The sequence below is a fragment of the Notolepis coatsorum genome (assembly GCF_963971535.1).
Source record: "Notolepis coatsorum genome assembly, chromosome: 1".
Taxonomy (NCBI): Eukaryota; Metazoa; Chordata; class Actinopteri; order Aulopiformes; family Paralepididae; genus Notolepis; species Notolepis coatsorum.
In genome coordinates, this window is record NC_140165.1 from 66,103,630 (window position 1) to 66,119,379 (window position 15,750).

At 44.4% G+C, this 15,750-nt stretch overlaps 1 protein-coding gene across 2 annotated transcripts in view; it reads right to left on the reverse strand.

Moving 5' to 3' along the window:
- Window positions 1–15,750, reverse strand: part of fbxo3 (F-box protein 3) — a gene marked incomplete at its 5' end in the record, with an annotated part of 48,939 nt that overhangs the window by 28,644 nt on the left and 4,545 nt on the right. For both annotated transcript variants that reach the window (XM_084335712.1, XM_084335711.1), the window contains 6 exons: window positions 2,686–2,808; window positions 3,705–3,789; window positions 4,118–4,163; window positions 8,361–8,565; window positions 14,244–14,358; window positions 15,358–15,521. In XM_084335712.1, coding sequence (XP_084191838.1) covers window positions 2,686–2,808; window positions 3,705–3,789; window positions 4,118–4,163; window positions 8,361–8,565; window positions 14,244–14,358; window positions 15,358–15,521 — 738 coding nt within the window. The remainder of the gene's footprint in view (window positions 1–2,685; window positions 2,809–3,704; window positions 3,790–4,117; window positions 4,164–8,360; window positions 8,566–14,243; window positions 14,359–15,357; window positions 15,522–15,750) is intronic.

Sequence of the window (15,750 nt, forward strand, 5' to 3'; positions counted from 1 at the left end):
AGGGAGAATTCGAGGACAGTAGAACAGTGCTGAACAGGAAATCAACGGTGGATGGTGGACATATGAAGAGCAGACCGAAGTGGTTCAATAACTTCAATTGTTGTTTGAAGTTGGAATATAGCCAGTTGGCGAACGTTTTCATTTGTTCTTGGATGTAGCAACGTTGGCGAAGTTTTGTTAACGTTATTCAACGCCAGACGTTTTTGTTGCTGATGTCAACAGCGTGGTGAGTCCTGATTTATTTTATATTATAATTGGCTGCTGCGGTCGAGTTTTTCCTGTATACTTTTGTGTCATGATGACATTCATGTTTTAGTCTGTGTCTGCCAGTACCTCTGTACTCGCGACATCGGATTCGGTAGCATCCGAGCAGTTTTTGGACTGATTGTGATGACGAGGCACCGTGTACAGTAACACGCGTGCTGGGAAATGGAAATAGAAGGCATTCGCGAAACAGGCTATAGGCCTATAATGCTTGTTAGTTTTCACCGTGATATGCGTTATTTAGGTAGACCTATTGGACATTTTCGTTTTTGTTTATTTATTAAGTTAATATATAAACAGTGTTTCGAATATTTAAAACAAAAGAATTATTTAATATTTGGCTATATAATTATAATGTTTCATTCGTTTTCAGCGCGATATGCGCCTATCTGTTATTTAGGTAGACCTATTGGACATTTTCGTTTTTGTTTATTTATTAAGTTCATATAAAACCATATTTCGAATATTTAAAACAAATACAAATAAAAAATAACTTTTTAAGTCTAATATATATATACACTTTTAAACGGTTCCTGTGAGTCTATGGAACACCTCTGTAGGTTTTGTTTTTCAAGAAGGCTCATTGTTTTGTTTTCTGATCGTGTGATCAAAAGCAGCGTTTTTCTTCCTCAGGACCTTAGGCCGTTTTGAGGCTGGGCTCCAACCACTGTGTGACCCGGTGGCATCTGTCACATAGGGTGATTGTTGTGAGGTGGGTTGGGAGAGTGGCCTTTTGAAAATTAGAGATATAGTTTTATTAATATAGGGCCACACGGCCGGTAAACGGTGCTGAATACTGGGAAAGGCCATTTATTTATTTATTAGATAGTACCCCTTGAAATTTAATAGGTTGAACTCTGTTTTCCCTTCTTTTTGTCTTTATAATTTGTTATTTCTGTATTATTATTGTTTGTTATTTTCTGTGAAGTTCTGAGTATTGTGATTGTGGTTATTGTGTTGTCTTGTTTCATGTGAATAATAATAAAAAAATTTGATAAAAAAAAAAAAGTCTAATATATATATATTTTTTTCTGGCTTTCACTCGGGCTAGGGCTTCAAATGTTGCATTACAGTCGGGCTTATTTTCGGGCAGGGCCTGAACGTCATGGGCTCGGGCTGGGCACGGGCCTAATTTCAAGGCCCTTGCAGACTAGTGATGTGCATCTCCATCACTGAGGCCGATGCGATGCGCATCTTGATACGGTGCCAACGATACGATACATTAACGATACATTTGAAGCACCTGGCGATGCGATACGATTCACCCCCTGTTGAGATACGATACGATTCTATATGATTTGATTCAACATAATGCGATTCGGGGCGATACGATGCGATTCAACACGATGCAAAATAATGATACAATTTTATGGTATGACAGAGGATGGTTGTATTCCTTATATGCAGCTTATATTATTATTAAAAATAAAATAATCTACTGTAAGACAATTTATATAAAAACTCTTGGGTGCCTAAGAAGACTTTTGCATATACTGTGTTTTCTATCCACTTCAATGTATACACACTACTGTGAGACAATAATAATTACACACAAAAGGATAATGGCTTATAGCAGACTTAATGATTTTATAATAGTTCAGATAATGAAATTAAATGTTTATCATCAACTATCCAATTAGTATTTATATTGTAACGTTTGGCCACTTTAAATCATTGAACAGAGAGAGAGAGAGAGAGAGAGAGAGAGAGAGAGAGAGAGAGAGAGAGAGAGAAAGAGAGCGCACGTTTGAGCATTCTGATGCTCCGTAGCTGAGCAGGATTGCATTTTGTCAACACAGTTGAAACCTGGAGGAAGCGATATAAGGAAACGAATTGCCAATAAATGTGAAGTTATCTTTGAACCTGTTGTCAAGCGTCTTCAATATACCCCCCCCCCCCCCCCCCCCCCTCCTCACTAATGGAACTGGTGTTGCAGAGTCACGTTAGTTAGTTAGTTAGACACTGTAGTTTAGCGTTAGCTGAACGGCTAACTGGCGTTAGCCAGAGGCTACTAGCGTTAGCCCAGTTGATCAATTCTATTCATGTCTCCTCCTCGACTTCCACTGTTTGTTGTTGATAACTGTGACGCGGCTCTCGCCTTCTGTAGTAGCGAAGCAATAGTATCTGCTGTGTGCAGTCACAGTGCACTGCTGACAGAAGTGGATGAGAGGAAATTATATGAATGCATCGGTTTTGACCGATGCAAAGACGCTACAACAAGATGCATCGCGAAGTTCAGCCTGAATTGTAGCCGATGCGGACTTATTCCACCGGTGCACTCGCATCGTGAACGTTTATGCCGGTGCACCGATGCAAATCGATGAATCGTCACATCACTATTGCAGACCACTATTATGTACCTGATCCTGTAGGTGAAGAAGAAGTGAGGAGGATGGATGGGTTAGGGTTAGGGTTATGTACCTGATCCTGTAGGTGAAGAAGAAGTGAGGAGGATGGATGGACGAGAGTTCAGGCAGAAAGGATGTGGACACCGAGACGCTGATGTCATCGGTCGTGGCGACACACTGCTCGTCGTGGACATACCTGAAAACAAATAAGATTATATTATTATATATTATAAATATATATACATTATATATATTATATATCATATATTACAACACACTGCGCGTCATGGACATACCTGAAAACAAATAAGATTATATTATTATATATTATAAATATATACATTATATATATTATATATCATATATTACAACACACTGCGCGTCATGGACATACCTGAAAACACATGCCAGTTATATTATTATATATTATAATATATACATTATATATCATATATATTACAACACACTGCTTGTCATGGACATACCTGATACATTAAATAGTATACACCAGTAGTACAGTGCCTCTTACCAGTATATATTAAAATATATATACATTATATATATATATATATATACTGTATGTGTATATGTTTATACGTGTAGTGTGTATATATGTGTAGTGTGTGTATATATGTGTAGCATGTATATATGTGTATAGTGTGTGTATATGTGTAGTGAGTATATATGTGTGTGTAGTGTGTATATATGTGTAGTGCGTGTATATATGTGTAGCATGTATGTGTGTAGTGTGTGTATATGTGTAGTGAGTATATATGTGTGTATATATGTGTAGTGTGTATGTATATGTGTAGTGTGTATATACTGTATGTGTAGTGAGTATATATGTGTGTATATATGTGTAGTGTGTATATATGTGTGTGTACATGTGTAGTGTATATATGTGTATATGTGTAGTGTGTATATGTGTGTGTATATATGTGTAGTGTGTATATATGTGTATATGTATAGTGTGTATATATGTGTGTATATATATGTGTAGTATGTATATATGTGTAGTGTGTATATATGTGTATATGTGTAGTGTGTATATATGTGTATGTGTGTATGTGTAGTGTGTATATATGTGTGTACCTGTAGATTTGGTCTCTAATGATAGGAAACTCTCCTCTCACCACGTTGTCAACATAAGAGATGAACCAGTCAGAGAAACTAGAGCCTGAGAGAGAGAGAGAGAGAGAGAGAGAGAGAGAGAGAGAGAGAGAGAGAGAGAGAGAGAGAGAGAGAGAGAGAGACAGACAGAGAGACAGAGGGAGAGACAGAGAGGGAAATGGAGAGAGACAGAGACACAGAGAGAGAGACATAGAGAGAGAGAGAGAGATACATTGAGAGAGAAATGGAGAGAGAGACAGAGACACATAGTGAGAGAGATATAGAGACACATAGAGAAAGACGGAGACAGAGATACATTTGGATTATAACGTTGATTTTCCTCTGATATGTGATCCGGTGTTTTTTAGGCCAGTATCAGATACTGAGGATCCTACCTGTGATGAACATGTCGATGGCTGAAGGATCCTGAGCCACTTGGTCCTGAGAGAGAGAGAGAGAGAGAGAGAGAGAGAGAGAGAGAGAGGGGTCAAATAAATTCTGGGAAAAATGGAACTCATTTACCAAGAAACATAAAAATGAACAATCCATTCAAAATGGAGATACATGGAAAAACCACTTCGAAAATCTTTATAGAAAACCAACAAAGAATCAAGCCCAAGAACACATTTCTGAAAAATTTAAAAATATTGAAAGCGCTATTAAGGATTATCAGAACCCACTGGACTACCCGATCAGTGAATTAGAATTGGAAGACAAATTAAAAGCTCTGCAGAACAAAAAAGCATGTGGGACTGATGGCATATTAAATGAGATGTTAAAACATACAAACAGAAAATGCAAATTGGCCATCTTAAAAATATTTAACTTGGTACTAAGTGTGGGATATTTCCCTGAAAGCTGGAGTGAAGGGATGATCACACCCATTTTCAAGAACGGAGACAAATATGATCCCAACAATTATAGAGGCATCTGTGTTAGTAGTAATCTGGGGAAATTATTTGGCAGCATCCTAAATTCAAGAATTATAGATTTCCTCAATGAGCACAATGTTTTAAGCAAAAGTCAAATTGGATTCCTCCCAAACTATAGAACAGCTGACCACATTTTCACCCTACACACACTAATCGATAAATATGTAAATCAAAATAAAGGAAAAATTCATGCATGCTTTGTCGATTTCCAGAAAGCGTTTGACTCAGTCTGGCATGAGGGTTTACTTTTTAAATTAATAGAAAGTGGTATAGGGGGGAAGTCCTTTGATGTTATTAAATCCATATATGAAAATAACAAATTAGCTGTCAAAATTGGAGATAAACACACAGACTTCTTCCCACAAGGCAGAGGGGTGAAGCAAGGCTGCAACCTCAGCCCCACACTGTTCAATATTTATATAAATGAACTGGCATTATTATTAGAACAGTCAGCAGCACCTGGGCCCTCATTCATCAATGTGTGCGTAGAACATGTTCTATTTCCACACGTAAGCACGGAATGTAGAACCAGTGTACGCACAGGGAAGTCGGGATTCATCACACGTGCGTACGCAGGCTCTATGCTCCTCCGTGTTGATGAATACCACTTTGTTCTACCGTCAATGCTCGTGCATGATTATCCATATATGGTCATGAAAGTGAGGAAACACCCCCCATGGGATGTGAAATAATGGACTGACCCGAGCGGAACTCTGAGAAACTCCACGGAGATAATGTTCACTGCTGTCGAACCAAGAAGACACTATCGCGTATTATGGGATAAATAAAAGGCGGACTTGTAAACAGTGATGTCAGATATCAACGGCTCCCTAAGACCATTGCTGCAATTCTGCCTGGACAGCTCAAAATACTAATAAAGACCGTTCGTTGACCACTGTTTGGCGTTGGTTGTGTGTCATTATAACCGTGCTGTAATATGAATGCCTTTATTAGTTGTGTTCGATTGGCTATATGATTTTTAGAGGCATCTATTTTGTTGTCGGCTAATAAAGACCGCGCTGGAATATGACTGCCTTTTCCCGGGTTGTTTGATTAATACCCAGGGATTAAAGTTCTCCTCAATTTTATTCCAAATCGCGATGGATCTCCCGTCAATTTTCTACCTGCTGCATATGATTTCTAGAGGCATACTACAATCTATTTTGATGTCAGTATTGGGTAGCCTATATAAACAATAATACGAGAGCATATACAAGAACAATGAATCTCACTGCATGTATGATGTAGCCTGCCTTTCAATACATGAACTTGAATTCCATCATAGTCTGTCCACTATCTGGTGTCATTGCAATGCGTTTTCTATTCTTTCTTATACAGTAAAAAGGGGGAAGAACACTATATTCATATGACTTGTATTCTGCTTACAGCTTCGAAATTCCACTTGTTTCGTTTAACGTAAAGCCTTTTAAATATAATCAAAACGTTCCCGTGTTTCTGCGGTCTGCGCAAAATAATAACGAGTTGAGCTTTATGATTTATGATGAATTGAAAATGGGGGACCCTGATGTAAACAAGACGAAAGTCTTTCTCTGGTCTGCATCCCCAATTAACAATTGTATGTACTGAGCTGTACTGTACTGTACCCATTCTGCAATCTGTTAATAAACTTTTCAAGCAATCAATCAATCAAGCTACGCGGAGCGCAGTCAGTCAGTAGCCTACACCCCGTATATTCCGATAACGCTATATAAACCATGCTGCATTCATTCTGAGAGAAAGATCTATTATTCCAAATGCTATTTATAGGGTTTTGACCATAATTACACTACTGTTGCTATTTTACAATGAACTATAATGAACTACGGTTCGTACAGAACATGCCAGTGTTATTATGCACAGAAGCTCATTTCCTTGTTGTAATAATATATTCTACCACTGGGCGCCAGGTACGCATGGTCCGAGCTGTGCGTAGACGTAAGCACGGAGTCAAGTTCAAGTTGAAATTGATGAATCCCACTCTTTGCTTAGAAATGATCGTACGCACAGGGTAAGCACAAATCTGTGCGTAGAACACGTTGATGAATGAGGGCCCTGGTCTCACTCTCACAGACACAGAAATTAAGTGTCTCTTTTATGCAGATGACCTGGTCATACTGTCTCCTACTAGAGAAGGTCTTCAGCGAAGTTTGGACATTCTTCATCAGTACTGTCAGACCTGGGCCCTGACAGTGAATATGAAGAAAACCAAAATTATGACCTTCCAAAAAAGATCCCAGTTACAGAGAAATTACCCAGAATTCAAAATAGGTGCGACCCAAATAGAACAAACAAATAGCTATACATATCTAGGTTTACAAATCAGCTCCACTGGAAATTTCTGTTCAGCTGTAAAGGAACTCAAGGAGTAAGCAAAAAGGGCTTTCTATGCCATCAAGCGTTCAGTTCAAATCCAAATTCCAATCAGGACATGGCTCAAAATATTTAAATCAGTTATAGAATCAATTGCACTGTACGGCAGTGAGGTATGGGGCCCTTTATTAGTAACGGATTGGGCAAAATGGGACAAAAATCCAATTGAGATCCTGCATGTAGAGTTCTGCAAAACAATTCTCAGGGTACAAAGGAAAAGCCCAAACTCTGCATGCAGGGCTGAATTAGGACAATATCCGTTACTCATAAATATGCAAAAAAGATCAATTAAATTCTGGAGCCATATTAAAAAAAGTTACCCGGCCTGCTATCATCATAAAGCCCTGGCCTGCCAAGAGCTGGACCTACAAAGGAGCCCCTTTTGTCAACTCATAATGAAACTGGCTGACATCTCACACTCTGACATTACAAACCCTAGCCAGCCTCAGAAGATTAGACCTAACCAAATTATAACCAAAGAAAAAGATAAATACATTACGTATTGGAATCAACTCACACAATCACAACACAAATTAGAAACATATTTGGCCCTAAACAGACAGTATACTGTGGCAGACTACCTCAGCACAGTAACTGATAAGAATCTAAGAAAGACTCTGACAAAGTACAGACTGAGTGACCATGGTTTGGCGATAGAGAAGGGCAGACACAGACAGACCTGGCTGCCCAGAGAGGAGAGGTTGTGCTGTCTTTGTGATGAGGGAGCCATAGAGACAGAACTACACTTCCTAACACAATGTGAAAATTACAGAAATATTAGGGAGGAATTCTTTCCAAAAATTGAAATAATTTTCCCAGAATTCCAAAGTATGACAGAAGTGCAGAAATTGCCATTCCTCCTGGGGGAACAGAAATAATGTGCAGTTTTAGCTGCAAAATATGTCAATTCATGTCACAAGAAAAGGGACAACCAGTAGGACACATACTGTATATACATGTACCATGTTTTACTCACCGCACCATCTCCTTTATTTCTTTGATCTTGTTCTGTTGATATTGTTGTTGTATTGTATAATGTTGTTTGCTGTTTATGTCATAATTGTGCTTTGGCAACATTTGTGAAATTTCATGCCAATAAAGCTTTTTTGAATTGAATTGAATTGAGAGAGAGAGAGAGAGAGAGAGAGAGAGAGAGAGAGAGAGAGAGAGAGAGAGAGAGATTTATACAACAAACAGATAGACAGACAGCCAGGCAGACAGACGGCAGAGAGACAGACAGACAGGCAGACAGACAGACGGCAGACAGACAGACGGCAGAGAGACAGACAGACAGACAGAGAGACAGACAGAGATTTAGACAGACAGACAGTCTTACGGGACAGTGGTAGAAGATATCGGAGATGTGGCGCCCCTCTGTGGCCTCCAGGGCGAGGTACTGGCTGAGTCCGGTGTGAAAGCAGAAGGTCAGCGGCAGACAGGACCTCATGCCCTTCCTCTGCTGGAAGCCTCCTGCTGCCGTCTCTATGTCCAGCAGATCCTCCGACCTGTAGTGGTTAGACAGAGCCATGCTGCCCATCAACCTACACACACACACACACACGCACACGCACACACACAGTTAGAACCTAGAGGGGGTAGGTAGGTAGGTAGGTAGTTCTGTATCGTTAGTGGCTTAGCTTGGCTTCGCCTTCTGCACTATCTCGCGTACGTGCACGCGTACTGAATAAACCACAAATGTACCTCTAATACCAGTATTAGTCTGACCACACCCCTCATCAGCTTACCTTCATAAGCAGGTGTGTGGTCACCTGCTCTCCTCCTTCTCGCTTTCACCACAAGGAAGAGGTGCCTCGGTAGATCCCCACACTTGACACCATGATGGAAGAAATTGGATTAGGAACAGCTTGGGAAACAAGGATACGTTGACATCATATCTTTATTTTCTCTCTCACTATTTTCGAGAAAATACGGCGATATTGTCTTCGTACTGGAGTGTCTAGAAGATGATGATCATTCTACAAACCCTCCACCGGTTTTCGTATTGGGAGCACGCCGCTGCATGCTTCTCAACTGCAGTTCCTTGCTGTGTTTGTTGGGGTGAAACCTGTCAGGCCACAGCTGAACTGTCGGACATGCCGCTGTTGTGAGGAGCGGTGCGTTCCAGGTTGGGTGAGTAGTGTTTGCTGGCGGGCTCCACTTGTCTGTTAGTGCTATGGGGGCTACTAGACAAAGTTTATGGAAACCGGCCCCAGGCTAGGGTCCTTTGTTTAGCCGTCTAGGCGACAGAAGGCCTTGGTCTGGCGACCATTATAGTTTTAACTAGTGGGCCGCGACCATTGACACTGGTGATCCCTGTGTGTTCTGGACGAGTGGATTCTCTCTGTCACCGTGTTAAGACCCCATCTTTCATATCCAAATGAGAGTATTCCTTCACGAGGGGATATGTGCATGTAATGTGCGATAGCGGCAGATTCATGTTCAAAGTCAGCTATACAGGCCAGTTGGTACTGTGCTGATTCCGCCGGACGTGTTATTGTCACCGTTGTGAAGCGGTGTTGACGTCTTGTTTTCTCTTTTCTCTTAAAAAGTGAGGAGGGTTCAGAACGGCGGCCTGTCTGGGTGAGTGTTATGTCATTGTTTACATGTTCATAGCTTACGGTTAGCCGGTCGGTGGCCTGGCGCGGGGAGCTTGGCTTCTCGCGCGCCGCCGGGAGCTCGCTCCTGATCGCGTGCGTCGTAGATCGGCGTCTCGCGAGCGGAAGCGATAGCACCCGAACGGCTGGAGCAGCCGTTAGCTTGATGCTATTCTGTTGAACGTGCTTTGATTTTTAACATGTTTTACACTCTTGACCACGACGTCATCCTTGACAGGGGATGTTCGTCAACCCTGCCCGAGCCTAGACGGGGATTGCGTCAACAAAGAGGACTGTAGCGACTGGTGGAGCGGCGACGCTGCCCGGATCGAACAACACGGGACGCTTGTGACTGCACTTCGCTGATCTGCGTTCCGGGCAGGTACGGGGTTGGCCAGACCCTCATAACACGTCTTCTGGTTTTACCTTGCTAAATGTATTGTGAATGACGGTGTTTTTTCCCAAAACGTGTGTTGTTGCAATGCATTTGAGATACGTTGCGGGTTGTGTGTGAGCTGTTTTTGTCACTGGCAGTAGCTTCTCCGTGCAGGTCGTGATGTATTGATCTGGTTGTTGTGTGAGAAACATCATGGTGTTTATGTGTACCGTGTACTCACTACTAAGGCAACTAACCTATGAAGCTATGCTTGGTGACGAGTGAGTAAAAGAATGTTCTTTCTCAGACTGTAATGACAATGGACAGTGAGTTCACACATTAACAGGTTTTCCTGTTTTAACTGGCCGTATTGAGGGTAAAATAGGAGGATTGTGTTTTTCCCCCCCCGGTTCCCTGGGGACTTTATCACCTCCTATCAGACATGTTGTGCATTAATTGTGTCTTTTGTGTGGTAGGGATACGATGTAACTCTCAGCTTGATTGCTGAGGTTGTGCTAAATCTGCTGGAGAAACTTATTTCCTAAAGGGAAATTGGTTTGGTTGCTGTCATGTGTGTTTAGCAAGGCCTGTGGTCGATACTAATCAAGAATGATGTATTCTCTCATTGTGATGATGATGGGTTGTGTGTGTCATGTGACCTACAACTGGGTTGTACTGGCCACAGAAGCACATGTGTATGTTGGACCGGGGTTCTTAGAGCCCTCTCTATTCTGTGTTTTTCCTTAGTAAAAATCAGATAGCAGGTTAGCTCGTGCGCTGTGTGGAGCTGTGAAACGCTTCATAGAGCTGACTATGACTGTGTCATATTCTCTTTTTGTCGTTACGTCGTATCATGGGTGTGGGGTCGTAAAGGGGTGAACTGGTAACCTTTCCTCTCCCCATTGTCTGTCGGTCAGGGGTACACCCCCTGTCCTTCAAGGTTCCCGTCACGTGGCGGTTCGGCACGTTACGGGGGGGGGGGGGGGGGGGGGGGGGAGGGAGTTCCTGGTCCCACGGCCTGGTATATTGGGCGTGTGCACCGCAGGAATTCCCCCGCCATAGAGTACGTCACCGTGCGCGTCTCTGTTGGTAGGACTTCCGTGTGCTGTTCAGGTCCATGTGATGGATCTGTTTTCAGGGGGGGTGGTCAGGGCTCCTCCTCACCAAGCGCCTACTCAGGCCTTCTGTGAGTTCGGACTCCTTCTTCCATGTGATCCATGTGAGGAAGCCTCCATCAGAGTACAGAGCCTTCCTCCTCAGATTGTCAAAGTGAGTGGACCCTCTAGAAGGGTCCTTTTCTATTGTATGTATATTCGATTCAATTCGTTTATTGAGTGTGTATGGGTTCGGTGCCTCTTCCCCGGAGGCCCTAAAACCAGTTTTTTACATGGCTCAAGGTGCAATATATTCTTTTCAATCTGTACAGCTCGCGTGGGAAGTCTCTCTGGGGATCCCCGTCTCTTTCCTATGGGAGGGTGGTGGGATGTAAAAATGTGAACATTTTTTACCCCGGCTGTGTAGACTGGGATACATACTGTTGATGCTTCCTTCTTTCTATTCCAGAAGTGTTGGAGTTAGGGAGTGTCACACCCCTCTTGTCGTTCCCCTGGGCGCCTTGGGGATTCAATGGCAGGTCTAAATAGCCTGTTCATTGATGGGGGTGTGTCCCGACGCACGTATAGTGCTAGCTCGCTGTAAACAGGCGATTGACTGGCACGCCTTAGTTGCTTGTGGTTGAAACAGCGTTTTTATAAAGCAACTGAGATGGGGGTTTTTCCTCTTCCGGCGACCACATCCCATGACCTGGGTGGGTTGTCGACGGATCCTCGTTCATGTCTGGGGGATGATGACGGGATGGATCTGAACATATGTAGTGGGGTCTCACGCCCTTGGGGTGGGCCACCAGGCGCGGTTCGTCCCGACGTCTGGGTGGCGCCTTCTTTTCATGTTAAGATCAACACGCATATCTGCCCTTTTCCTGGGGCATGTCGGCGTGGTTAGGGCACGGGACTGGTTCTGGTCACGCTGGTCCAGATCAGTTGAACCCGTTGTCCGCCGGGGATGCAGATCTGCTGTTCTGGTACCCTGAGGGACTTGGGCTTTTTTCAGGGGGAAAAATGCCAGGTCGGTCTGGGTGTCACAGGGTTAAGCGCTATGGAGACCCTGGTTGGGTATGTTTTTACTCAGCACTGTCGTCATGGCTTACAGCCATGCCATTCTGTACGCGCTCGATCTCGTCGGATCTCGGCCGCTACACAGGTTGGTCCTGGTTAGTACTTGGTTGGGAGACCGCCGGGGAATACCAGGAACGGTGTGCTTAGGGGCTGGTTCTCCATTGTTTTTCGCTCCTCTCTCACGCATGGCGAAGAGGGGCCTGTGGGGGTGGTTTTTTTTTTTTTTTTGACCTCCTCTGGTGACCCTGTGCTTCCCGTACCGCCAGGCCCGGTCCGAAGTGATGTTTGCGACCCGTAGGCCTGGGTTAACCCTTTTTGGAAACTGAAACACTTGTACTGCGGTATAGCCGGTGTATACCCGCAGGTGTGTTTTGGAGTTTTTTCTTGAGGGGTTATAGGAACAACCACCGCATTGGGTAACACCGAGGTGGTTGATTCCCTGGTGTGTTGGAGCAGTGTCAACTCCCGGGTTCACCGGTTGAGGGTGCCCCTGCACGTTCATGACGTCTGCCAATCGTGTCAGCCTTCTCTGCCTCGACCCCTCTGGGTGGGGGTTGTTAAATGGAGGCTTGGTCATGCAACACCGCCAGCTTACGCTCCTTCCGCCGGGGCGGCTGTGTTCAGCTGTCCCCTCTGGCGCCTGTCTCGTCCGCAGTCTCCAGGCTAGGGTTAACAGCCTGTTGCCTGGTTTTTCCCCGGTGCGCTGCCTGCTTCCGTTGGTTAACCTTTTTTGTGTGCTTACGGCCATGCTGACTGCCTATTCTGCAGGGTCAGTGTGCCAGGCGGTGTACTATTGGGGGGACGGGGCCCGCTCGGCTTACTGGCCTGGTTGGTTCCGCCTGGGAATACCAGGTGCAGTAACTGAGGGGCCTTTGTCCGAATACGCTGGCGATGTGGGGGGCGGGGCACTACGTGCCCACCTGGTGGGGTCTTGATGCTGGCATCATGGACTTCTCCGGGCCCCCATTCCAGGGAGTCCAGTCCTTTTGGTGGGTCTGGGTCTTCCTTCGTGCTCCGCTGCTACGGCCTTGCCACGGGGTTGGGTTTGCCCTTGACCCCGTGATTCTGGGGGCAGTAACGAGGTTGTTCCTCCGTTCGTTCCCGGGTGGCATGCGGGTTGTGCGTGTGTGTAGTCGTGGGTCAAGCCACGGTCTGCTCACCCTGTGCGTTAAGTTGCTTGAGAGCTCTTCGCACGGTCGGGTCCGTCGCCTTCCCGTGAAGCCTCTAATAGGGGGGATACCCTCCATTAGGGGGGGTCGGGGGGGCTCGGCCCTCCCTGTTCTGATGGTTTTGGGGGGCTGTCAGCGGGGTGTATTTGTCAGCCAAGTGGCTCCGCTTGGCCTCCCTTGTGCAGAAGGCGAAGCCAAGCTAAGCCACTAACGATACAGAACGTTGGGTTATGACTATAACCAAGTTCTGTTAGTTAGGGGCGATGCTTGGCTTCGGACGGCCGCTGCAGCCCTTGACCTCACCTTGTGGTGAAAGCTTGGGAAGGAGGAGAGCAGGTGACCACACACCTGCTTATGAAGGTAAGCTGATGAGGGGTGTGGTCAGACTAATACTGGTATTAGAGGTACATTTGTGGTTTATTCAGTACGCGTGCACGTACGCGAGATAGTGCAGAAGGCGAAGCCAAGCATCGCCCCTAACTAACAGAACTTGGTTATAGTCATAACCCAACGGTATATGTATATATAATAGATAGATGGATAGACTGCAATTCTAAACTGGCCCCTGTAAATGTCCAAACCCAACCCCCTCCAATGTACAGTCCCCCCCCCCCCCACCCACCCAACCTCCTCCAATGTACAGTTCCCCCCCCCCCCCACCCAACCTCCTCCAATGTGCAGTTTCTTCCCCCTCAAATGTATATTTTCTCTTTTTAGACAATTTTTTTTTAACTCATAAACAGTATTGTATATTTGTAGATCTGGTATGTCATAAATGTCTAGATGTAACAGTACTGTCTATCTGTATGTCATGTATGTTATGATGAATTGAAAATTCTGCAATCTGTTAATAACATTTTCAATCAATCAATCAATAGGTAGGTAGATAAGTAGGTAGATACTAACCCTGGTACAACCAGTTTTTGACCGTTGTGAATTCGGTAGGAACAGCGATAGTCATTGGGCAGCTTGCAGCCAATCTGAGCTTCGATAGCCTCTAGCTCCTCCTCTTTGGCGCCCTCTGGAACAGGAAGCAGGAAGTCAACAGGAGGTACAAACCATAGATATATATAAAGCCTAGATAGTCTCCAGCGTAGTTCACCGGCGGCCATCTTGCTACAGTTAACTACTGCTTTAAGGTGAGTGATCTGCACAAACAGAAATACTCTTAACTCGCTGAAATCTTGACGGATTTAGAAACGGTTTGGTTTATTACAAACGTTATTAAAGTGGCTATGATTCTTGCTTGGAAGTCCATAAGTTCATATGAAAGTCCATTATAAAAACTAGGGATGTCCCGATCAATTTTTTTTGCTCCCGATCCGATCCCGATCATGTGATTTTGAGTATCTACCGATACCGATCTTTCCCGATCCGATCAAAAAAAGTGTTTTATTTATGTTTGTTGAATAAAAAAAAAGTTTAAAAAAAGTTTTAAAAAAAGATTCAGATTTTTTCTTTTCTTTTTATCCCGATCTTCTGAAAATCACGGGATCGGCCCCCGATCCCGATCACGTGATCGGGACATCCCTATAAAAAACTACATCTCTGACGTTTTTAACAAACCAAACGATTGCCATTGTTGTTGTCGTTAGCTTACATGCTAACGTGAATGGCCGCGACCATAGCATTGTGGCTAGGCGAGCTACCATCGCTTAGAAGAGGTAGTGAATGGATAAACAACGTTATTTAACATTGCAGAATGGGTACAATTACAATACGGCTCAATACAAACAATTGTTAAGGGGCCCAAGGGGTGTAGACTGTTGTAGTTTGGTCAAATCAAGCGAATTGACATCATGCTCCACATCTGTGGAGCGATGTGGCGCGGGGAGCGCTTGTTTCGTAAATGAAGGTGAGCGGTGAGCGACTTGGGGGGGGGGCGGGCCAACATGAGCGGATGGGAGCGGTACCAGACGTCTAGAGCGAAGAGCGGATTTTTCGAGCGCTCCGATCCGCTCACATGCACTGGTGTGTGTGTGTGTGTGTGTGTGTGTGTGTGTGTGTGTGTGTGTGGTACCTTTCAGAGAGGCTGTCATGCGAGGGCAGTGCTGGTGCAGGAAGGCCTTCAGTTGTTCCCAGGCGTTCTTCAGAGGAGCATAGTGCTGCATGTAGCGACCCAAGTCTGAATAATACTCTCTGAACAGACCACGCCAAGACACGCCCCGCTGAGACCTGTCTGACCTACAGACAGATGGACAGGCGGACAGATAGATAGATGCATCACCATGATAAGGGTAAGGGTTACAGTAGGGTTAGGGTTAAGGTAAACATAAGGGTTAAAGTTAGGGCTATGGTAGGGTTAAGGTAAAGGTTAAAGGTTAAGGTTAAGGCTACAGTAGGGTTAAGGTTAAGGTCACAGTAAGGTTAAGGCTACAGTAGGGTTAAGGTCACAGTAGGGTTATGGTTAGGG